Source organism: Nycticebus coucang, chromosome 4 (genome assembly GCF_027406575.1).
Source record: "Nycticebus coucang isolate mNycCou1 chromosome 4, mNycCou1.pri, whole genome shotgun sequence".
In the NCBI taxonomy this organism is placed as follows: domain Eukaryota; kingdom Metazoa; phylum Chordata; class Mammalia; order Primates; family Lorisidae; genus Nycticebus; species Nycticebus coucang.
Genome location: NC_069783.1, coordinates 113367652 through 113391880, shown reverse-complemented (window position 1 = coordinate 113391880; position 24229 = coordinate 113367652). Strand labels below are relative to the sequence as shown.

At 41.1% G+C, this 24229-nt stretch overlaps 2 protein-coding genes across 13 annotated transcripts in view; both read right to left on the bottom strand.

Annotated features, from left to right (window-relative positions):
* The window catches only part of CLIP1 (CAP-Gly domain containing linker protein 1), a 159902-nt gene that overhangs the window by 73480 nt on the left and 62193 nt on the right, over positions 1 to 24229 (bottom strand). For 7 of the 12 annotated variants that reach the window (XM_053586959.1, XM_053586960.1, XM_053586968.1 and 4 more), the window contains 7 exons: positions 18260 to 18384; positions 15179 to 15401; positions 10913 to 11110; positions 10256 to 10359; positions 7978 to 8038; positions 6420 to 6452; positions 3074 to 3178 (listed from right to left, as the gene is read on the bottom strand). In XM_053586959.1, the coding sequence (XP_053442934.1) occupies positions 3074 to 3178; positions 6420 to 6452; positions 7978 to 8038; positions 10256 to 10359; positions 10913 to 11110; positions 15179 to 15401; positions 18260 to 18384 (849 nt within the window). The remainder of the gene's footprint in view (positions 1 to 3073; positions 3179 to 6419; positions 6453 to 7977; positions 8039 to 10255; positions 10360 to 10912; positions 11111 to 15178; positions 15402 to 18259; positions 18385 to 24229) is intronic. The other 5 variants (XM_053586964.1, XM_053586971.1, XM_053586972.1 and 2 more) reach the window with 3 other exon arrangements.
* LOC128583099 (proteasome activator complex subunit 2-like) lies at positions 22312 to 23112 on the bottom strand. Its single transcript, XM_053587000.1, has one exon. It carries the CDS (start codon positions 23068 to 23070, stop codon positions 22354 to 22356), a length of 717 nt encoding a protein of 238 aa, XP_053442975.1. The 5' UTR covers positions 23071 to 23112; the 3' UTR covers positions 22312 to 22353.

The following is a 24229-nucleotide window of genomic DNA, read 5'->3' as shown; positions in this document are numbered from 1 at the left end:
CCTCAGTGGAGAGTACCCATGTGTCTGCCTTTCCCACTAGGTTGAGATAATAAATTAAGTCAGGAATCATTTTGTATTCTGCTAATATGTCTTCGGCACCAAGCATACTGTTTGTAAAATGACTTTATTGGCTAAAAGGAATTCTAAAGTGCTTCCTAAAAAGTAATGTAGATGATATGAAACGAACATGGGTCACACTGGTTATTTTCATACTTGGTAATCCATGAGTGAGGATCAATAGAAGACACATTTTGTTAGAGAAATATAGTAGAACTTACATAGCTGACCACCTCCCTGCACTCAGCAGCTTGAGTTGACCTATATTTCACAGACTGGACATGTGCCACAGGTACTAATGCCTAGTTCCTTATGTTGACCACCTCCTTATGTTGAACAGTTTGTTATAGTGCCTTGGGTGGTCAACTTACAGAGGTTCTATTTCCTAAACTTTTATCTGAAATATCTGGATAAAACCATGGTGTAAATCAGTGATTTTTCAGTGAGAGGATTTTAGGAGTACCACAGAAAGTTTTAAAGATCATTAATTAAATTATTTTTGAAAGAAGTTCAAAGCACAGTAAGTACATTCTTTTTTTTTTTTTTTTTTTGAGACAGAGTCTCACCATGTCGCCCTTGGTAGAGTGTGGTAGTGTCACAGCTCACAGCAACCTCCAACTCTTGGGCTTAAGTGATTCTCTTGCCTCAGCCTTCCAAGTAGCTGGGACTGCAGGCTCCCACCATAACACCCAGCTATTTTTTGGTTGCAGTTGTCACTGTTGTTTAGCAGACCTGGGCCGGGCTTGAACCCGCCAACCTCGGTATATGTGGCTAGTGCCCTACTCACTGAGCTACGGGTGCCAAGCCAGTACATTCTTTTTATTTTACTCTTTTTTTGATCAACATAATTTAAGTGTGCCAGGGAAGTTTCACTACAGGTTTAAGTGTGCTATGAGATAAAAATGGCTGAAAAACACTGCTATAAATAGATGCCTTCTTATGCAGAACAAAAAGAAAGCATCAATGTTTGCTGACAAAACTAAGATATTAGAGAGGAGCTTAAAAGTAAAAAAAAAATATCCTTACTTCAACACCCAGTCATACTATAGGAACTCAATCTCATTAGTCTCTTTTATTTCCCAGGTCAATTCTTTCACTCTCATGTACGGAAGAAACAGCACAAAATTACCACTTCATTATTATTTTATTTTTTTCTTTTTTGAGTCAGAGCCTTAAGCTGTCACCCTGGGTAGAGTGCTGTGGCATCACAGCTCACAGCAACCTCCAACTCCTGGGCTTAAGTGATTCTCTTGCCTCAGCCTCCCAAGTAGCTGGGACCACAGGTGCCCACCACAACGCCCGGCTATTTTTTGGTTATAGTTGTCATTGTTGTCTGGCAGGCCCAGGCTGGATTCGAACCTGCCAGCTCTGATAAATGTGGCTGGTGCCTTAGCCACTTGAACTACAGGCACTGAGCCTATTTTTTGAGACTCTGTCTCACTCTATTGCTGTGGGTAGAGTGCCATCATGTCATTGTAGCTCACAGCAACCTCTAACTCCTGGGCTTAAGCAATTCTCTTGCCTTAGCCTCCCAAGTACCTGGGACTACAAGAGTACACCACTATGCCTGGCTAATTTTTCTATTTTTAGTAGAGATGAGAATCTTGCTCTAGCTCAGGCTGGTCTGGAACTCCTGAACTCAAGCAATGCCCCCGCCTCAGCCTCCCAGTGTGCTAGGATTACAGCTGTGAGCCACCATTCCTGCCCCACTTCATTTTTTTTTTTCTTACCAAATGCTCAGGAAAAATCTTTGGTTTTGAGGCTGAGAATATTTTCTTTTGTCTTAAAAAATAAAAAAAAACTTATGATTTAGAAAAGGAAAATTACTCAATTGTCTAGATTTTTAGATCATCTAGATCTAAAAATCATCTTTCATCATTTTTGATGATTTCTCACTAAGAAAAACTTCTACAAATACTGTTGACAAAAACCAAATTTGATCAAAGACAGAGTAATTTTAGAAATTTTAAAGAATGTGGGCGATTTAGCTACTGACTGATTGAAAGGTACCCATCAATACTTATTTTTATATGTGTATCACTCTGATTACTTTTTAAATTCTTTAGCATACAATTACTTCCATAAAAGACTCCATTCTGTGGTGGTTATGACCAAAGGCTCTGGAGCTAATTGGCCCAGATGCAAATCTTGGCTCCACTATCACTATAAGCTGTGTGACTTTAGACAAATTATTTAGCCTTTCTGTGCCTTCGTGTTCCTATCTGTAAAATGGGAAAAATAATACTCCTATCTCTTGTGGTTGTGTTGAGACTGAATAATACTTGTAAAGGACTTAGAACAAAAAGTAAGCACTATATAGGTGCTTTAATATATAAACAAACTAAAACATGACTAATGTATTGACTGCAAGGGCCAAACACAGCAAGCTAGAGACAGTAAGAAGCTATTCTGTTCCCAACACACATTTCTCCTTTCTGACTATTAGATTTTAATCTCCTGGGTAATAGAAAGGAGGGAGGTACAAAGAGATCAGCTATCAAGAAAAAAAGATAACTGGGGTAAAATGTCCTTAACTCCCATTAGAAAGAGCCAATGTTTCTATTTCCTTCCCCCATGAGGCCAGGGAAAAGGCAGAAAAGAGAGCTAAAATAAAATAACAATAAAAAAAGATTATTTAGAAAATCCAATAACTATGAATATGAGAACAAGAGGACAATTGACTGCTTGTGGCACACTGGAGAAATGTATTTCAAGGTATTAACACAAAGAATTTCAAATACTGTTATATCCATTAGTTTATAGAGTTGTAAAGTTTCTGATCTCGATTTTGGTTGAGTTAACCAAAGGAGTGAGTCTTTACTTTTGACAAAAAAATTGATATTAAACACCTGTGCCTACCCACCAGTCTAAGCTTAAGAATATCTGAATAGTACCAAGACCAAACTCAGTTGAACCACTGGGTCAAGGCTCAGGACAGCTATGAGGTATGTCATCACCCGAGGTGTCCACCACTCACACGCATGGGTCTGCTTCATTAAATAGTGAAAACCATTACCCTAGTGTCTTCTAACTCCCTCTGGAGTTTGTCAGCTTTGGTCTTTTCAAAGAGCAGGCTCTGTTCAAGCTCCTTAATGCGGGCATGCTCCAGTTTGGTCTGCGTCTGTTAGTAAAAAGGAAGAGGAAGAGAACACAACAGTGCCACCATGACATGCCAGCACAAGAGGAGAGACAGCGGCATGCAGGCTGAGCCACCAGTACCTTCCGCCAAAGGATGAACAAAAGGGGTAATGGAGATGGGAAGAGGATGGAATGAGATGAGGAGGCTGGGGGTGAGGATGAGCGCTATGGACAAAAGGGTGGTGGTGGACAGGGGACATGAGCTGGTCTCTTTGGAAAGAAAAAATGGAAAACGTGAGCAAGATGAAAGTATCAGATGCATGCAGCCAAATATAAGTTATATTGATAAGTGAAGTTTATCAGCACAAATTAGAATAGTTAATATCCCTCTAAACTATCATTTTCCCTCCTCCCCACGAAGGCTACTTGACATTAATGTGTATGTAACTGACTCAATGGCTTCAAAAAGTAAATCAACCCTCAAAATGATCATTACTCTCACTTAAACGTGGAATAAAAAAATCTTAAAGCGTTCTATAAGTCCTCATAGCAGATCCTTATGTTGTAGCATAAAATTTAATATGAGAAAGGGTCAGGTAATAACCCTAAATAAAGGGGGCTCCAGAACTAGAGCTAAGGAAGTCACACCAGAGGCCTCTGTTGAAATGGGTGAGAAGGGTATTTGTGAGATTTTCAGCAACATGATCATGTCAGACAAGTCTGGAGCCATGGGAAGCTCAATTTCCGTCTAAAAGTGGATTTACCAAAGGCTGTCTGTCTCAGAGAAGGAGGGAGGAATCAATTACAAAGACAAAATTCAGTTAATTATCTTCCACAGCTCCTATCTCTGAAGCAGATCAATTAAGGGGCTCAGGCAGAAAAAAAGTTTAGCTCAAACTGGAAAGGGGCTTATTATTTTTATCCCTCAGAGGGAAGAAAGCTAAGAAATGATGACACAACACAAAGACATGAGTTTGAATTCACGCGAAGAGCTGGTGGGATCCGAATGCAGTCAGAGCCTCCGAGATCCCACAGATACACTGCATTCTCACAGATGCTCATCACCACATCCTTAGGGGTAACCTAACTGGGGAACCCAGAGGGCCATCTCTTTCTGAGATGTATAAGTGCTGCAGAATCTTAATCACTCTGAAATAATCTAGATATCCAAATGTACCTTTCATCCCACCCAACCTCTCCTACCCAAAAGGTTATCATCAGTTATCAGAATGACAAAACTTATTGAAGGAATGGCTCTCAGCAGCTTGTTACTCATAATAATTTAAATATTTTGTGTTTCTAACTGATCTATCAGTCTGGACAATATGGGCAATGAAAAAATGACAACAGCAGCTAAACAAAGTAGTGCAAAGCTTGAGTAGAAGGTAGAATGTAAAAATAAAGGTTATACACACCTTCACTCATTCTAGTGGTACTCAAGGGACTTCAATGCATTCAAGAGGTCACTTTGCTTATGAACCATAAATACCATTTAAAAGGTAAGTGAAAAAAACTTAAAATTCTTCACTTTTTAGTAAAAAGAATTTAGTAAAATTCTTCACTTCAGCTCTTTACTCTGAAAATGAGATAAAATTCAAAACCTAATTGTCTGAAAAGTCCCCTTGGTCCATATGTGCCTTTGACAAAAGTTGTTCAATTTTACCTGCTTTTACAAAAGAAGAATCTAATTCATATCTACATAATTGAGGTCATAGCCTTAAGAACTGAAATCCCAAACCACAGTCCTAGGAAAAGGCAAAAAGGCAACAGAATCTTTCTTCTCTTGACACTGTATTAAATGTCCTCTTGGTAAAAGGTCCCTACTTCCAGATAAAAGGCAAATATACATTTAATGTGATTTTTTTTTCTCCATTCAGAGATCTTCCAGATGAGCACAGCTACTGCCTCCTGACTGATGGGTATATACACAAGTTATCTGGGGCTCTAGAGTGGCATTTGATCAATTAACAGCAAGGAACTGGTGATCCACTTCCATGCCACTGCACATAATAAAAATGTGACACTAAACAGGAAACCTTCCTTTTAAAATTATTTCTTTCTTAGAATAAGACATAAGAGGAAAGTCCTGGGATAGGGGACCGAGAAGGAAAGCAAAGGCTTTGCAAGAAGCGCACAAGAGAGGCAGGAGGGAGATCCCATGCAGACTGACACCGGGTGCAGCGGGAGCCTGTTTTGGAAGGAGAGAAGAGACCCAGATCACTGAAGTAGCTTCACAAAAAGGAACCCTTCAGAATGAAGACCTTTTTTTTTTTTTTTTTTTTTTTTGTGGTTTTTGGCTGGGGCTGGGTTTGAACCTGCCACCTCCGGCATATGGGACTGGCGCCCTACTCCTTGAGCCACAGGCACTGCCAGAATGAAAACCTTTTAAAAAGTTCAGTCGTGAGTTGTCTATTTCAGCTGCCAGGAGGTGGTAAGAAGAAAAATAGTTTTTTGTTTTAATTTCATTCTCTTGTGGTAGTAAACAAAGCAAAAAAATTCTCAGGCTCTTTTCAACTTGCATCACAGTTGGCAGAGTACACCAAGCAGCAGTGCACTGGAGGCCACTTCGGTAAGATTTGTGTTGTGTGTTTACCTTAATCATCAGGAAGAAGATAAACAAAACACATGCCTAATTTTGGTACTACTAGAAAAATCTCACTTTCGTAACAATAAATTTAAAACACTTGGTGTCTTCATTGAAGAATGTTTGCCTCTGTTATCGCAAACTAGGGAAAACCTGTGTAGCAGCAGCCGAGGAAGTTTGAACGTCTTGTCAGCTGCACTGGCATGCACTGACCAGCAGTAGGCATGCACTGAAAAGGCCACCAGTCAGAACCGGGAGTCTCACAATTGCCTTTTCTCTCGTCGGAAGTAGTACTAGACAGAGAAACTTCCCCAGAATTCCTACAACTCTGCATCTAGCGTGCTTTATGCTAGTATGTTTTATCAACTCTTGTGGAATAAAAATAAAATCAGAAGACATTATGAATTAGGTGAAGGCCAGGCCTCCAGACAAAAGAACTTTTTTCTTTTTGATAAAATTCTTTATAAAGCAAACATTGGCCTTGTCATTAAATAAATGAATTTACATAGCTTAATCATTACATACAAGTTCTTCAAGGTACAAATGTAATTGCTTTGGAAGTCACATGCACAGAAATATTAAGGTCCATGTCCCAAGGTCAGATTATGCCATTAGTATTTGAGTATATCAATAAGCATTTTAATCTGCAATCAATCTGTGTTAACAAAAGAAATATCCACACAGTTAAGTGCCCTCTTACATTCTCAGGATCTTCAGAAATCTGGCTCTTTTGCTATCAGTAAAAAAATAAAAAAATTAAACAACAGAAAAGAGACTCAACTAAGGTTTCAATATGTGTTAGGGTTTCAAGATACCTACATGTGATCAATTTCAAGTAAGTTTATCAGGTAGACTGTACCAGCCTAGTACTGATGTAAATATTTTAAACTGACCCTCCCCAAACACACAGGCTATAGGCTATATTTCATATGAATTAGATGATGATATGAAATTTCTAATGAAACTCTGCGTGTTTTTAAATGGATGAGAACACAAAGGTCAACTAAAGGAATGTGACTGTATATGAAATGAGTGAAAAAGGTATCTATTAGATTGTTAATGAACTATTAAATTCTGGGTCCTACAAACTAGAAAGCAAAAATGTTCCCTTAGGCGGTGCCTGTGGCTCAAGGAGTAGGGCACCGGCCCCATATACCAAGGGTGGCGGGTTCAAACCCAGCCCTGACCAAAAAAAAAAAAGAGATTTTTAAAAATATGAATAAAGAGGAAGAATTAAAAAAAAAAAAAAAAGTGTGTTCCCGTTACTTTTTTTGTTGTTGTTGTTGCGGTTTTTGGCCGGGGATGGGTTTGAACTTGCCACCTCTAGCATATGGGGCCGGCACCCTACTCTACTGAGCCACAGGCGCCACCCTTACTCTTTTTATAAAGACTGTAAAGATGTTTCATTTCCAAAGAAATCAGAGTTCCTATTTGAAAGGGCCGCTGAAATTTAAATACAATTTGGGCAGCCAACAAACTCTAAAATTGTAAAGGTAGTAAAAAAATGTATGTTTGGGTAAATGCACTGACAAGTGCAATTTTTATTAAAATACTTTAAAAACCCAAATATCTGAAAAGTTTAAAAATATTAATTTACATTTGTCATATATTTAGCAATGGCATGAAACCAAGAAAACATTCAATTGTGCCTAATTAAAACACTAATACGAATAATTGTTAAGAAGAGATGAGAAACCCGACACTTTACGAATTCTAAATGTGGCATGGAAGAAAAAGAAGCCGAATATAAATTGCTCTTGTTTATTGCTTTGGTAATTTTTTAAAAAATTAACTATGAGAAACTTCTTTTACAGGATTATAAAAGAACCTATCTTGTTCAACTGAAAAGCAAAGTGAAAAACTTTGTTATGAACTATTATGATAAAATAAAAAGGGCTCTTCAAAATACCAAGTCAGGGGAACATACCTAGTCTTACTTAGGACTGCTTTAAATTAAGGACACACTGCCAGATTTATGACCTGATTAAATACAATTCATCGTTTTAAATTTTGAAGCATAAGAAAATAGTAGTAAGAATTTGGGCCACAGGAAGCAGGACGCTACAGTCACAGACTCAAGGGCTGGCATCATCACTGTAAAGCCACACCCAAAACCCAACTTGGCCAGAGAGGCTAGGGTTCCTGCCATTCCCTCACCTGAATTTTCTGGCCATACATGTCAGGTGGCACATTATTTCACTCACATTTCTGAATAGTGGTACCCATAAAAACTTTAGAGAGCTAGAGGGCGGTTTTACCTCAAGATCGCCTTTGGTAATTGATTCTTCTTCAACCCGGAACTGAAGGTCTTCAACTTTCCTGTGGAATAGAACCAAAACAAAGCACTTAAGAAAGCAAATTAACAGTCAGTGTAATCCTAGCACTCTGGGAGCCCGAGGTAGGTGGATTGCCTGAACTGAAGTGTTTGAGACCAACCTGAGCAAAACTGAGATCCCGTCTCTACTAAAAATAGAAAAACTGAGGCAAGAGAATTGCTTAAGCCCAAGAGTCGGAGGTTGATGTGAGCTATGACGCCACAGCACCCAACCCAGGGTGAGAGCTTAAGACTGTCTCAAAAAAATAAAAAGGCTGGGCATGGCGGCTAATGCCTGAAATCCTAACACTTGAGAGACCGAAGGGGGCAGATCACCTGAGCTCACCAGTTTGAGACCAGCCTAAGCTAGATCCCATCTCTAAAAACTAGCCAGGTGTTTGTGGTAGGTGCCTGTAGTCCCAGCTACGTGGGAGGCTGAGGCTAGAGGATTGCTTAATCCTAAGAGTTGAGGTTGCTATGAGCTGTGACACTACGGCACTCTACCCAGGGCAATAGAGTGAGACCACGTCTCAAAAAAAAAAAAAAAAAAAGAAAACAAGAAAAAGAAAATCTCTCCTTATATCACCTCACATCAGATATTTTAGGGTGAAGTTAGCAGGCTTCTTATGCAGAGACCTCCAATCTTAAAGGCTTTGGGACAATACCAGCACCTGCTCCAAGACTGGGAGCACAGGGCTGTGAACAATTTGGGGGAGAAGCAACCAAAGATCCTATTTCTTTGATTCCAAAATGCACATTTATCTCACATTTTAAATTCTGATACTGGGTGTAGGTATCTATCAAAGCCATCACAAAGCCAGTGAAATACAATGATGTTCTGAGGATTTATAAGAGCCAGGTACCAACCACATTGTGAATCTTTAAAAAAAGGAAGGAAAGGTGGACAAAGTACATACCTTAGATGTAAAAAAAAAAAAAAAAAACCCTTCAAACTCACCGGCATTTCTAGAACAATTCAGAATAAAAAATCCTAGTCATTTAAGTAAGAAATGTCATCCAAGGTTGAAGGGAGAGCTAATTGACATTTGCACTGCTTGGCCATCTGCAAAGAGCCAATTTATGAACAGGAACAAATGGAACGGATTCCATAGCATTCAGAAGGGTCTACAAAGGTCTATCACAGTCTCTTGTTTACCTACAGCCATTTTTTAAATGTAAGAATTTCCCATGTATAGTATTTTTCTCTCCAATGAGAAAGTAATGTCCTTGGTAAGAAACAGCATTATAGGCTGGGCAGGGTGGCTCACCAGGGTGGCTGGGCTGGGAGGCCAAGGCCAATGGATTGGCTGAGCAGCCTAAGCAAGAGCAAGATGCCATTTCTACTTAAAAGTAAATAAATAAATAAAGGAAAAACTAGCCAGGCATTGAAGCAGGCACCTGTAATCCCAGCTATTCAGGAGGCTAAAGCAAGAGGATCACCCAAGCCCAAGAGTTAGAGGTTACTGTGAGATATGAGGCCACTGCACTCTACTCATGGCAACAAAGTGAGACTTTGTCTCAAAAGAATATTGTACCCTCACTGTGCAGGCTTACTACATACACCATTGCTCATGACTGTCCTGAGCACTCTGTAATACTAGATTATTACTGGATTAAGTTGTTGTTATCAGAAATGACAGAAGATGGCATTAAAGCTAATAGACAAACTTCCAATAACCTAGGAATATCTGAACAGTTTCCATGCAGATGCTTTTTTCAGAGATTTTGTTTATTCACAGCCTTGAGAAACTTCCTTTTGTAAGAACTAAACCTGACTTCCCTTACATCATTTAGCATTTGATCTCATACTGGTAATTCTCTAATTGTTTTACATTGGAGAATTTTGTACTGAGTTTGTCTAGGACAGGGGCCTTCTATCACCCCAGACAAGACGCAATTTCATAAATACTAGGTAACTCAGGCCTAGAATATCCTTTCCTAGGAATGGTTCCATGTGAAAACTAGGTTGAGATTACCTCTACAACACTGACTAAAGCAATCCTCAAGATGTTTGGCATGTTCTATTAAATCAATCAGGCCACGTTTAATAATTCCACGTTTGCTGAAAAAAGTCAAATTAAAGCAACCTCTCACACAGTATGAAGAGTTCAATTTCTACTGAACCCATAGTCATTCTTTTGGTTCTAAGGGATGGCAACAATAATGTTAACAGGAACTTTTCCCCTAAGATCATCAACTGCGCCAGTAAAGTTTGGGGTCACCTTCTCTCCTCTTCCAGTTGGTTGAGAAGCTCCACCTTCTCCCTATCAGCAGCTTCCACCATTGTTCGCAGCTGGTCCATCTTGGCCTCCAATTCCAGGACATGCTGGGGAAGACAAGGAAGTCTGTGAGTGGTCTCTTTCTGACCTGGATACAGGCCCAGGGATACCTCCAAAGAGCTACAGGTAAGTGTTAACCACAGTGGGTGGGCATTGCTCTAAAACCTTGTCACATTAAAATTCTATCTTAACGGGTTACTCTCAGCAGCTTTCCTGGAAGCTAGATGATGAAAAATCACACCATTAAAGCAACAGAGGGCAGTGTTAAAACAACTCTCATCTTTTTTGAAGCTGAAACACATACAAACAATAATCTACAAACAGGAGCTGTAATTCACTGGTACAGTCCTAATAAACAAGCTGGCCTAACACAGACCAAATGACCTGGACATAAAGACTGAAGACTAAGGTAGAATCAAGAAGAACAAAACTTCCTCTCTATGATGATGGAAACAGATACCAGGTCACAGCTTTCAAACAAGCTCAGAAGTGCTCTCAAGACTAGCTCCTTGGCACCCAGCACTGGGCATGCCCCTAGGCCTCCTCACTCAATTTAGAAACCATCACCATCTCCACAACAAGGTCAGCACCAGACTTCACCTGGTCGTGTCCGTCCCGGGCCAGAGCTAGTTCCTGCTCTATCTCCCCCACGTGGCTCGTGGCCTTGGCCACCTCCGCCCTCTCTAGATCCCGTTCAGCCAGCAGCTGCTCAATGTGCTGCTGCTTCTCCTTCAAGGCCTCCTGGAGGGCAGTGGTGCCGGAGATCTTCCTGGCGTAACGGGAGGAGGTTTCAGTCAACTGCAAAGGAAAGTTAAAGAAGTGAAGGGCGATGATGCAGTAGGGAAGCAAGGAAGGAGTGATGCGTGTATGGTGGGCATCTCCTCAGCAAAGCAAGAGCTGCTCCAGCTCACAGGCTTGCAATGATTAGGAAAGGCTTTTCATCAAAAAAACAAGACAGAGTGTGCCTGCTATCTGTAAATCTCACAAAGAACACATCAATGTAAACAGGTTAGATTAACCAGGAAGGTGTTTAGAAGGAGAATAAGTGGCTCAAACCCTAAGTACTCTGGGCTCAGCTGACAGGGCCGTATAGGAATCTAGAAAAATTCCACAGAACCCATTTAACAAGTTTCTCTACACTCTCAGACCAAGCTTGATAGTTATCTTGTTATGACGTTCTGGCCAATCTCTTCACCCTTAGACTTGAGATTGAGACTTCTTAAAGCTTCCTAAGCTTCTAAATACCATTAAGTAATGATGAAGCCACTCTTTTAAGAGTCATAAACTTTCCTGCAATTGACTAAATAGTTGGATTTTTGTAAGGATTTTCTCCATCTTTCTTTCAAAATGAAAGGCGTTGAAGTTCTCATTCAGGAATCCAGCCTTCAGGCCCTGAACCCCAATCTATTTGCCTTTAAAAGTGTGAGTATGAGCATGCACATGTACAGATAGACATGAGAGAAAGGAAGAAAAAGGAGATGAGGAGAAAAACAGAAGAGAAAGACAAATTTGTGTATAAAGAAGAAAGGAAGGGCGGCGCCTGTGGCTCAGTCGGTAAGGCGCCGGCCCCATATACCGAGGGTGGCGGGTTCAAACCTGGCCCCGGCTGAACTGCAAAACCAAAAAATAGCCGGGCGTTGTGGCAGGCACCTGTAGTCCCAGCTACTCGGGAGGCTGAGGCAAGAGAATCGCTTCAGCCCAGGAGTTGGAGGCTGCTGTGAGCTGTGTGACGCCACGGCACTCTACGGAGGGCGATAAAGTGAGACTCTGTCTCTACAAAAAAAAAAAAAAAAAAAGAAGAAAGGAAGAAGGTGAAAGGAGGGAGAAAAATATAAAGAGGGAGAAGTGATAAAAAAAAAAACAAAGGAGGGAGAAAGACAGGAAAAGAGTCAGGGTATTCAAGAAACACTGTGTTCAGTTTCCCATCCGTTAATCTTTGCTGTTCCACACACCCAACTTCTACCACCTTGAGGCTAACAACTATGTAAAAATCCAGAGAAGAAAATCCATTTAACCTTCCGTTAAATGTTAACAGGTAATTGAGCAAGTTTAACAATGTTCTTCCAAGCTAGACTCCAGAAGCTGGGAGGTAGGTAAGAAATAGCCTCATCCCTTGGCAAGTGTTTGTTCAAGGCTGTTTATGTGGCCATTGCTGGTTCCAGATCAATTCAGCCTTTACTTCATCTTCTGCAGTCAAAGCTTCATTCATTACTTGAAGGCTCTCCTCTTTTTTTTTTTTTTTTATTGTTGGGGATTCATTGAGGGTACAATAAGCCAGGTTACACTGATTGCAATTGTTAGGTAAAGTCCCTCTTGCAATCATGTCGAAGGCTCTCCTCTTAATCAGTTTCTCTGAGCCCTCCTTACAGTGAGGATCTTTCATCAGTTAAGGATTTGGCAATTTGATAACTATGGGAGTAAAAGAATCAAATGCAACTTGTCCATTTCTTTTAGTGAAATTTCTTTAGTTACTTAAACATACTTAGGAGAAACTTCTTTCCGCTCTTTTAACCAATTTCATCATATGGTTAAATTATGCTTTCTCTTACTAACATTTCCTCCTGAATACATTAAATGTGAGGTTCCCAAACCATGTGCAGAGATGTCCCAGGGTGCTGCATCAAACTCTCAGGGGCACTGTGGGATGTGTTAAGTTCCAAGGGTAGTACAGCAACATTTGTTGGACAGCACACAAACTACCAGTTTGAGATAATTTAGTTTCAAGGTTAGATTGTACTATGTTCCTTTCAATAACATCCATCTTTGCAAAGCTGGGTTTTGGCTATTGCCATGACAAAAAGTACTACGCAAAAATCAATGTAGCACAGGAAATAAGGCAGGCAGTGATAAATATGATTCCAAGATTTGACAAGATATGCAGTGCATATGCCGTAACCCATTGCGAATGAATTAAAATTTTTTTTCTTTCTATTTATGTTTCTCTGGAACAGAAATACATCTCTGACCAATATAATTAAAATCACACTTTTGATTCTCCTATTTCTTCTATATCCTTGTTGTATTCTTTTACGATGACTTTTGGTTTAAAAACTAAACTTACCCTCAATAAAGACACATAAAAATAAGCAATCTAAAAAGGCAAGAAGACTCATCTCTCTTTGTGAATTACCTTGATTTAATAAGGAGAGCTAAGAGGAATCAAAGCTGGTCTAGAAGCTGGTCTAGAAACTAAGAGGATTGTTTGTTGGAGCAGGGAAAGCATGGTATTTCCAAAGAAATGGACACTTATAATTAGTTACAAGGTAATAAAACTTACTCAAGAAAGAATGACCTAGGCACTTCCATGGAATTGTTCCTGGAATTTCAAAGCAGACAGTATTCTATAATAAAGCTTGCTGACCCACTCTCAACAAGGCTTTGCCCAAACAAAGGAGTTTGGATTTCTTCACCTCCATTTCATTGTTCTTGTCAGGCTTTTCTCATAATAGTAATTTTTGTTGAAGATGCAGACTTTATTTTCATATGCAAAATGAAAAAATCTAAGCGATATTTATTTTACCTGAACATAACAGGTGGAAATTCCATCTGGCTGTCAGAAGATCACAATCCCCAAAGACTCTACCACCCTGTCTTTCCCTTCTCTGCCTGACAATGGAAGAGCAGGCAAACAAGACCAAGGGCTAACAACCCTACTCTCCAATGGCACCACTGAATGTTCTAACTCCTGTCTTCAGTTCACTATCACAAAGCAGAGATCTTTGATCAGTTTGGAGTAGAATCTTAGGCTGCCGTTTCTAATTCAAACAGTCTTTGTCTCACTTTAAGAGAATAAACCTAAGGATAGGGCTTCTGACCCGAATAATATACCACATTAACAAATAGAATGAGTTATCTATCTTATTTTAATTCTGATTATTCTACTTTTACTGCTTTAAAGGGGAAAAAGAGGGAGAGCAGGAGAGGAACTGGAAAAGAAGCTGAAAAGAAGACAGGAAATAACACAAAACACAGTTTTTCCTACTATCCTTCTCAAGTTCCAGAAGTTTCCTTCTTCCCACCACAAAGAAATGATAAATGTTTGACATGATGAATATGCTAGTTACTCTGATCTGATCACCACATATTGTATGTACTGAAACATCGTGATGTAACCCCATGAATATGTATAATTATTATTTGTCCATTAAAATTTTTTTTTTCCTGAGGCAGTCTCACTCTGTCACCCTGGGTAGAGTGCCATGGCATCATAGCTCACAGCAACCTCAAACTCTTGGGCTCAAGCAATCCTCTTGCCTCAGCCTCCCAAGTAGCTGGGACTACAGACATGTGCCACAAAGTCCAGCCTAAAAAAATTGTGTTTAACAAATTAAAACTAAAAGAAGTTCCATTCTGTATCTTCTGCCCCAAACCAGAAATACTTCTCACATTAACTGCTCTCAGTAGGCTAGACTATGTCAATACAATACTGACATTCTAAGAACACGCCTTTTCTCTTAATACTTTAGTTCCAAAAACTGTTTGAAGTCAGAAAGATCTACATACTTGAGAAAAAGGATACTTCCAATTTTCCTGTCATTTTTGGCCCAAAATAATTTCAGAGAAAAGAATTCATCCCATGGTAGAATAAGCAATAGTTACTACAGACTCACCAAGAAATGGTACAAATTTAAAAGGCTTGAAGCTTTTATCTTAAGCCTTTAAGATTCTGAAATGGGCTATTAAAAACCCTTTCCTATTTCAAAAATGATATGCTCGCTGGAGTTACATTTTTCCAAAACTTACTCGCATGGGTTATCACAGCAAGCTCTGACCAACGTTTAGCACAAGGACAAGCAAAGCAGCGCACCTATAGTGGGCATTTATCATGCCTGGGAAACAGGCAGAGAATGAGAAGAGGGAACTTACTAGTCCTGTCCGACTGGGCTTGCTGCTCACAGAGGAGGCCACCGAGCTCATGGAGCTGAGGGAGGAGGCAGAAGGGCTTCGCTTCAAGCTGGCAGGTGTGGTGGCCATTACTCGTCTCACTGCAGCAGCCTTGGCTTTTGCTGGCGTAGTGGAAGGGAAGCCAATCTTGGTCACTTTGTGAACAGGAGCAAACAGGCCATATTTGGGTTGACACTGAAAATACCTTTACAGAAAGAACAATAAGAACATAATAAAAGACAATTATATAAGAAATAACAAATATAATCAGAAGTTCTCCCAATTTGTGACTGGTTTGCCAAGATGAGCCTCTACCACTGAGCTGGGGGCTATAAACCAGCATGGACCATTCACATGTATAGATGCTGATAAATACCCTTAATGATATTTTATTTATTTATTTTTTTTTTTGAGACAGAGCCTCAAGCTGTCGCCCTGGGTAGAGAGCCGTGGCATCACAGCTCACAGCAACCTCCAACTCCTGGGCTCAAGCAATTCTCCTGCCTCCGCCTCCCAATTAGCTGGGACTACAGGCACCTGCCACAACACCCGGCTATTTTTTGGCTGCAGCCAGTTGTTTAGCGGGCCCAGGCTGGATTCGAACCTGCCAGCTCAGGTATATGTGGCTGGCGCCTTCGCCCCTTGAGCCACAGGCACTGAGCAGATATTATAAAACACACTAATAACAATATGCTATGCAGACTCAGATTATTCATTTGTTGCTGACATTCTATGCAAAGGGAATAAATATTTCTACCATTTGATAAATACATAGCGGAGGACTTCAGCAATATGCCCATCCCACATAATAAAACCATGCCAAACAAAGGGAAAAAGAAATTAAACATCTAACTCTGACAGATCCACTAAAGTGACATGGAGACATAATAACTTAGTGATGTCAGTTATGAGACTCACACTGGCAATCTTCTGATCTTAAGAATATTTATAAAGTTTTAGGCCAGGTGCGGTGGCTCATGCCTGTAATCCCAGCACTCTGGGAGACCGAGGCAGGTGGATGACCTGAGCTCACAGATTTGAGACCAGCCTGAGTCATAGCAAGACTCCATCTCCAAAAACAGCAGGGCATTGTGGCAGGCACCTGTAGTCCCAGCTACTTGGGAGGCCGAGACAAGAGAATCACTTGAGCCCAAGAGTTTGAAGTTGCTGTGAGTTATGACACCACAGTACTCTACCAAGGGCAACAAAGTGAGACTCTATCTCAAAGAAAAAAAGAAATACTATAAAGTTTTAATAATGGCTCGGCACCTATGGCTCAAGCGGCTAAGGCGCCAGCCACATACACCTGAGCTGGCAGGTTCCAATCCAGCCCGGGCCCGTCAAATAACAATGATGGCTACAATCAAAAAATAGCTGGGCATTGTGGCGGGCGCCTGTAGTCCCAGCTACTTGGAAGACTGAGACAGGAGAATCGCTGAGCCTAGGAGTTGGAGGTTGCTGTAAGCTGTGATGCCATAGCACTCTACCCAGGGCGACAGCTTGAGGCTCTGTCTCAAAAAAAAAAAAAAACAAAAAAAAAAGTTTTAATATTAAGAAGGGATGGCTTCATAATCATCGTAGCACCAAGAGGTTTTTTCTTTTTTTTGAGACAGAGTCTCACTATGTCACCCTCAGTAGAGTGCTGTAGCATCAAAGCTCACAGAAACCTCAAACTCTTGGGCTTAAGTGATTCTCTTGCCTCAGCCTTCTAACTGGAACTACAGATGCCCGCCACAGTGCCCAGCTATTTTTTGGTTGCAGTAGTCGTCGTTGTTTGGCAGGCCCAGGACAGGTTCAAAACCGCCTGTCTCAGTGTGTGTGGCTGGCGCCATAACCACTGACCTACAGACACCGAGCCACCAAGAGGTTTTTATCTCCCTAAGTCATTATCATTGCATTTGTTGGTAAAGCCGGTATACTTATAATCAATTTGTATATATTTCAAAAATACGATGTTAGCTACATTTAGTAATCAATTGATACAGTAATATACTACTATAATGCATCATATACTACAACTGTCCCAAAAGCCTTCAAAACATTTTGAAAGTGTGGGAAATTACTCTTGCGTTCATTTGCATTATGTGACTCCTATCCTGTATCTGGGGGGCAAGAATGGGGTTATACTTAAAACAGAAGAGGTCTGTTCTCTTATGACAGGATGGAATTCTTATCAGATATGAAAACACATCTTGAAGTTCTTTTCCTAAAAAAGTACCTATCAGGCAGCACCTGTGGCTCAGTGAGCAGGGCGCCGGCCCCATATACCGAGGGTGGCGGGTTCAAACCCAGCCCCGGCCAAACTGCAACAAAAAAATAGCCAGGCGTTGTAGCAGGTGCCTGTAGTCCCAGCTACTCGGGAGGCTGAGGCAGGAGAATCACCTAAGCCCAGGAGTTGGAGGTTGCTGTGAGCCGTGTGATGCCACGGCACTCTACCGAGGGCAATAAAGTGAAACTCTGTTTCTACAAAAAAAAAAAAAAAGTAGCTATCGTCTACCTGTGTCCCACCCCTGGATGCCCAGGTACTCTTTCAAAGGTTGACTGCTACTAAAAGGGAAAGAAGCCAGGATAACATAATATTTCCTTTTTATTTTGAAAAATAAACTGATACCACACATTACTAAAGAAACAGTCAAAAAAAATTTAGTGGGGAAAAATGAGTAGAATGGGTCTTAGGAAATAAAAGGTATAGCTCTAGTCAGGCACAGTCACTCATGCTTGTAATCCCAGAACTCTGGGAGGCCAAGGAGGAAGATCCCTTGAGCTCAGGACTGGGCAACATAGTGAGATCCCATCTCTACAAAAATAAAGGCATTAGCCACGTGTGGTGGTATACACCTGTAGTCCCAGCTACTTGGGAAGCTAAGGCAAGAGGATCACTTCAGTACAGTAGTTTGAGGCTGCGGAGAGCTGTGATGAGGCCACTATACTCCAGCCTGCACAACAGAGTGGAAAAAAAAAAGTATAGCTCTTTAAAACACTCATTTCCATTTTATTATACACATACTTGAGCATCTTCACGTACAAGAGTGAGATAAGATGTTGCACAATTTCTAAACAAACCTTGTTCCAGCAACGGCACCATCATTCTTCCCAAGAGGTTCATCCAACTCCACACCACACCATTCTCCCTTAGCAAAGTCTGTCTCCCCAAGAAACCGGACCACGCCAGCTTTAGTGCCACCAACCTGGAGAAGAGAAGATTAAAACAAAGAGATGAACATAATTTTATAGCTTCATCTTTTGTGGTTCCAACTAATAATTAGGTTCCATTCCATCATTTCTACCAGCAGATTTCTCCTTTACTTTCTCCTCAGTTTTTCTAGAGTGTTTTTTTTTTTTTTTTGAGACAGAGTCTCTTTCAGTCAACCTGAGTAGAGTGCCATGGCAACTACCTCAAACTCTTGGGCTCAAGCAATTCTCTTGCCTCAGCCTCTCAAGTAGCTGGGACTACAGGCACTTGCCACAATGCCCGGCTAGTTTTAGAGATGGGGTCTCGCTCTTGGTGAGGCTGGTCTCAAACTCTCAGACTGCTAGGATGACAGGCATGAGCCACCACATCCAGCCCACTAGAGCTTTTTTTTTTTTCTGAGACAGAGTCTCACTTTGTTGGCCTTGTAGAGGTGGTGTCAAAGCTCACAGCAACCTCAAACTCTTAGATTCAAGCAATTTTCTTGCCTTAGCCTCCCGAATAGCTTCGACTACCGGCGCAGCCGAGACAACGCCCAGCTATTTTTTAGAGACGGATCCACTCTGGCTCAGGCTGGTCTTGAACTCGTGAGCTCAGGAAATCTACCTGCCTCAGCTTCCCAGAGTGTAGCAATTACAGGTGTGAGCCACCACACCCTGCCTAAAGCTTCTTGAAGAACTTACCTGGATGACTTATGATACCAGAATAATTAAAAAAAACAAAAACAAAAAAACACCAGAATAATATGATACCTGATATATTCCAATTAATGAAATAGCCTATGTAATTTGAAATCATTGAGGCAGTCCACTAAATTATTATTATTATTATTTTTTGGAGACAGAGTCTTATTATGTCACCCTCAGTTGAGTACCGTGGTGTCATAGCTCACAGCAACCTCAAACTCTTGGGCTTAAGTGATTGTCTTGCGTCAGCCTCCCAAGTAGCTGGGACTACAGGTGCCCGCCACAATGCCCAGCTATTTTTTTTGTTGTTGTAGTTTAGCTGGTCCTGGCCAGGTTCGAACTCACCACCCTCAGTGTATGTGGCTGGTGCCGTAATCACTTTGCTATGGGTCCACTAAATTAATCATTCCCTTCCTTAGAAAAATACTTTATTACTCCAGAGGAATTTTCCTGCTTCAAACTAAATAATTGCTACAAAAATAAAACCCCTACATCATTTTTTTTTTTTTTTTTGAAACAGAGCCCTGGGTAGAGTGCCGTGGCATACAACTCACAGCAACCTCCAACTCCTGGGCTCAAGCCAATTCTCCTGCCTCCACCTCCCAAGTAGCTGGGACTACAGGCGCCCACCACAACGCCCGGCTATTTTTCTGGTTGCAGTCGCCATTGTTGTTTGGGGGGCCTGGGCTGGATTCGAACCCACCAGCTCAGGTGTATGTGGCTGGCGCCTTAGCCGCTTGAGCCACAGGCGCTGAGCCAAAACCCCTACATCATTAAAGGAAAATAAAATCCATCCATCATCCCTATACTTAAACAACTGGATTTTTTTTCTCATCTTTTCTTTACATCCTCATCCACAGAAAGCAAATACACATACATACTAAGGATAAATACCACACATCCTCACATTTGGTTTCAGCCTAACTTCATAATTTATAAAAATGTAAATACTCAAGATAATTGACTCTAGCTATTTCCCACTGTGAGGCTGTTTCTTTCTTTCTTTCCTCTTTTTGAGACAGAGTTTCACTTTGTCACCGTTGGTAGAGTCCCACAGCACTGTACCTCACAGCAAACTCCAACTCTTGGGCTCAAGTGATTCACTTGCCTCAGCCTCCCAAGTAGCTGGGACTACAGGTGCCTGCCCACCACCTGGCTATTTTTTTGCTGCAGTTGTCATTGCTGTTTAGCTGGCCTGGGCTGGGTTCAAACTCGCCAGCCTTGGAGTATGTGGCTGGCGCCGTAACCACTGTGCTACGGGCACAAGCCCAAAGGTGTATATTTTTTAATGTTTAACTTTTTGTCACAGCCATTGTTTGGTATAACATGCAAACTTAAATACCTTTCAAATTATTCCATCAGCATTTATCATTTTCATTCTCTCATAAGTACGCAGTGTGTAAGAATACACGCACGTCTGAGTCTTTCTGCGGGTTCAGAAGTTCAGCGTCCATGCTACTGCCACAGCACTTTAATGACTGCTACTTTACGGTCTGCCTCATATTTGCTAGCACCAGTGTCCCTCATTACTGTGCTTCTTAGAATATGTTTTTTTAAGCTTTCTTCTTATTTTTTAAAATTCTCCACAATTTATAAAAGAGATCACTGCAGGAAATTAAAAACATCACAAACAAAAAAAAAAAAAAGGAAGGAGGAGGAAGAAGGTAGGAGGAAAGAAAAGAAGAAGAATGTACTATCTGCACTCTCACACACTCAGAGGGAGTCACTGCGGGCCTTCGGCCGTTTTCCCTTCCACATAATGGTGGCTGTTAAGTTCCACAGCATGGGTGTACCACAGGATATATTACCCATTTTTCTAGGGGGATATTTGACTTTTCTTACTTATTTAAAAAAACTCTTTAGGGCGACCCCCTTAGCTCAGTGGTAGGACACCGACCACATACACGGAGGCTGGTGGGTTCGAACCCAGACCAGGCCAGCTAAAACAAGAAAGACAACTGAAACAACACCAAAAATAAAAATAAAAATAGCTGGGCATTGTGGCAGGTACCTGGCATCCAAGGTACTTGGGAGGCTGAGGCAAGAGGATCGCTTAAGCCCAAGAATTTCAGGTTGCTATGAGCTGTGATGCCACAGCACTCTACCCAGGGCGACAGCTTGAGACTCTGTCTCAAAAATAAACAAACAAAAAAAAAAAAACTCTTTATACATACCAAATTTAATTCTCAAATAGGCAATATATTCTCACATTTCAAAAAAATTTAAACAAAAATATGCACAGCATGAAGAGTACCCCTTACTAAACCCTGTCCCCTATCTACCCCAAGCCCACTACCACAGGTAACCACTATTCTTGGTTTTAGGGCACTATTCTTCCCAGTATTTCTTTTTTTTTTTTTTTGAGACAGAGTCTCAAGCTGTCCCTCTGGGTAGAGTGCTATGGCATCACAGATCACAGCAACCTCCAACTCCTGGGCTCAAGCGAGTCTCCTACCTCCGCCTCCCAAGTAGCTGTGACCATAGACCCCCACCACAACACCCCGGCTACTTTTTGGTTGCAGCCATCCTTGTTGTTTGGTGGGCCTGGGCTGGATTCGAACCTCAAGTGTATATGGCTGGCACCTTAGCCACTTGAGCCACAGGCGCCGAGCCCCAGTATTTCTTTATGCATATAAAAGCAAGTATTAATATATTTGTATTTTTATTCCCTCTTTTAATTTTTACAAAAAAGGCAGTGTACTACATGCAGTGTTCTGTGCCTTGCTTTTTTCCATATCAGATCATAGAAAATATCATTTTTGTTTTTACAATTGCATGTCATTTCACTATAAGGATGAATTCTAGTTTTACTGATAGACATTTAGGTTATACAGGTTTATTTATTTTGTAAGTTAAAAAATCATTTTGGCTAATTCTTAAAAAAGAAACTAATGGAATTATGTTCCATTTAGATTATCTTTGGAAGGTAATTTTTTTTTTTTTTTTGAGGCAGTGTCTCATTTTATCACCCTCGGTAGAGTGCTATGGCATCACAGCTCACAGCAATCTCCAACTCCTGGGTTTAGGCGATTCTCTTGCCTCAGCCTCCCAAATAGCTGGGACTACAGGCGCCTGCCACAGCGCCCAGCTATTTTTTTTGTTGTTGCAGTTTGGCTGGGGCTGGGTTTGAACCCGCCACCCTCTGTATATGGGGCCGGCGCCCTACTCACTGAGCCAAAGGTGCCGCCCTTTGAAAGGTAATTTATCTATTTTATTGGTCTTTTTTTTTTTTTTTAATCCACACAAAGTATAGGTCATTTATTTTCCTTCTAACCCTGGATTCAGTACATAGATGGCTTCTCTTCGCCCTTTGGATTGATAATTTTCTCCAGGTTGCTGATGATGATATGATAGAGCTCAGCATAGAAGGCCCTCAGGCCCAGCACCATGGCCCTAAGCTCCCCATACACTGCCTCATCTCGCTCGTGCACCAAGGCTCGGTAAATTACATGGGTCTCCTTGGAGGCCTTAGCCACAGCATCCCCACGTTCTGAGAAGTACTTGGAAATGGTTGTCTGGAAGCCTTCCACTTTGGTCTTGACTGCATTAACCCTCTCCAGAACCTTCTCCTGGATTGCTACCCCAAAATCATTTCCATCCTCAATCTTAGGGATCAGGTGCTGGATCCATGTAATCACCAAAATGCACTTCTCTTTGAGAGTCCAGACTTCTGGCTTAACCAGGGCAAGCAGGGATAAGACTTTCTCATTCCCAGGGAGAAATCCACATTTAGGGACTTCTTTCTTCTCCTGCTTATCTGTTTCCATCTCATCATCCTTGGGTGGGGGGTCTGGAATGGGGATATCCAGTGTGGCCCGGAGGGAGGTCAGGTCAGCCACATTGAGGGAGTCATCTTGCAAGAGCTGGTTCAGGTATATGATTTTCTGTGGCAAGAATCTGTAGAGAAACTCCTCAGCCTCCTGGAAAAGATTTTGCCTGAAGACATCCACCTGCTTGAGGGCCTCCCCACTCGGGCGCACTCCACAAGACTTGGCCATGCTGCTCCAGTTGCTAGATCGGTCTCTATTTTATTGGTCTTTACAAGGAACCAGCTTTTAAGGGTTTTCCCTTATGCTTGTTTTTGGTGTTCCCTCTTATTTTGTTTCATTTTTAATTTTTACTGTTTTCTTTTTCTTATTTCTTTCTAGTTTTTTTCTTCCTAATTTTGTAAAACCAACACTAATTTTTTTTTAAACTTTAAATACTAAAGGTATTTGTTTATAATCTTTCTCAGAATATAACTTTCTCTAAGTTTGAAATGCTGTGCATTTTTCCCTGGCCTTCTTTAACCCTTTGTCGAAGATGAAAAATGTTAAAAACTTAAAATTTTTATACCATTTCTCTGGGGAGGCGGGGCTTTTTGTGAAACTGGTCATAGGTAGCCGGGTGCAGTGACTCATGCCTATAATCCTAGCACTCTGGCAGGTAGAGGCAGGTGGATAACTTGAGCTTACAAGTTTGAAACAAGCCTGGGCAAAACTGAGACCCCATCTCTACAAAAAATAGAAAAAAACTGAGGCAGGAGGATCACTTGAGCCTAAGAGTTGCAGGTTGCTGTGAGCTATGACACCACAGCACTCTACCCAGACAACAGCTTGAGACTTTGCCTAAAAAAAAAAAGAGAGAGAGAGAGACTGGGTGTAGGAATGAAAGGAGCAATGCTTTCAAGGTAGTCTCGGCAGAAAGGGCATGAGAAGGGTAAGAGAGGGCAGGCAGCTCTGGGATATTTCAAAATGCCCTGGTGTTATGACAGGCTGAGGTAGAGAAGGAGCAGGCACCCTTCTGTGTTCATCAATGCCACTCAATGTTGAGTACAGAGTAGGCACTCAACAAACATCTGCTGAATAAATGAAAGGCAGGGCCTACACAGAAAGACTCCTTCTCTATGTAAACCAAGTAAAAGGAAAAGGAGATCTATCCTGTGGCTGAGGTTTAATGTGATGTCTCTGAAGCAAGCAAAAGAAGAAATACGCTAATAAAGAACATGGATGCTAACGTTGAACAAATTCAGATGCCAACTCTGTCTATTAATTGGTCAAGGTTTTTTATTTACTTTCTAAATCTCAATTTCCTCATCAGTAAAATGGAGATAACTTAGGACTGTTGTGAGAATTCAGATAACCCACAAAATGCTCAGCCAAGTTCTGAGAGAGTATA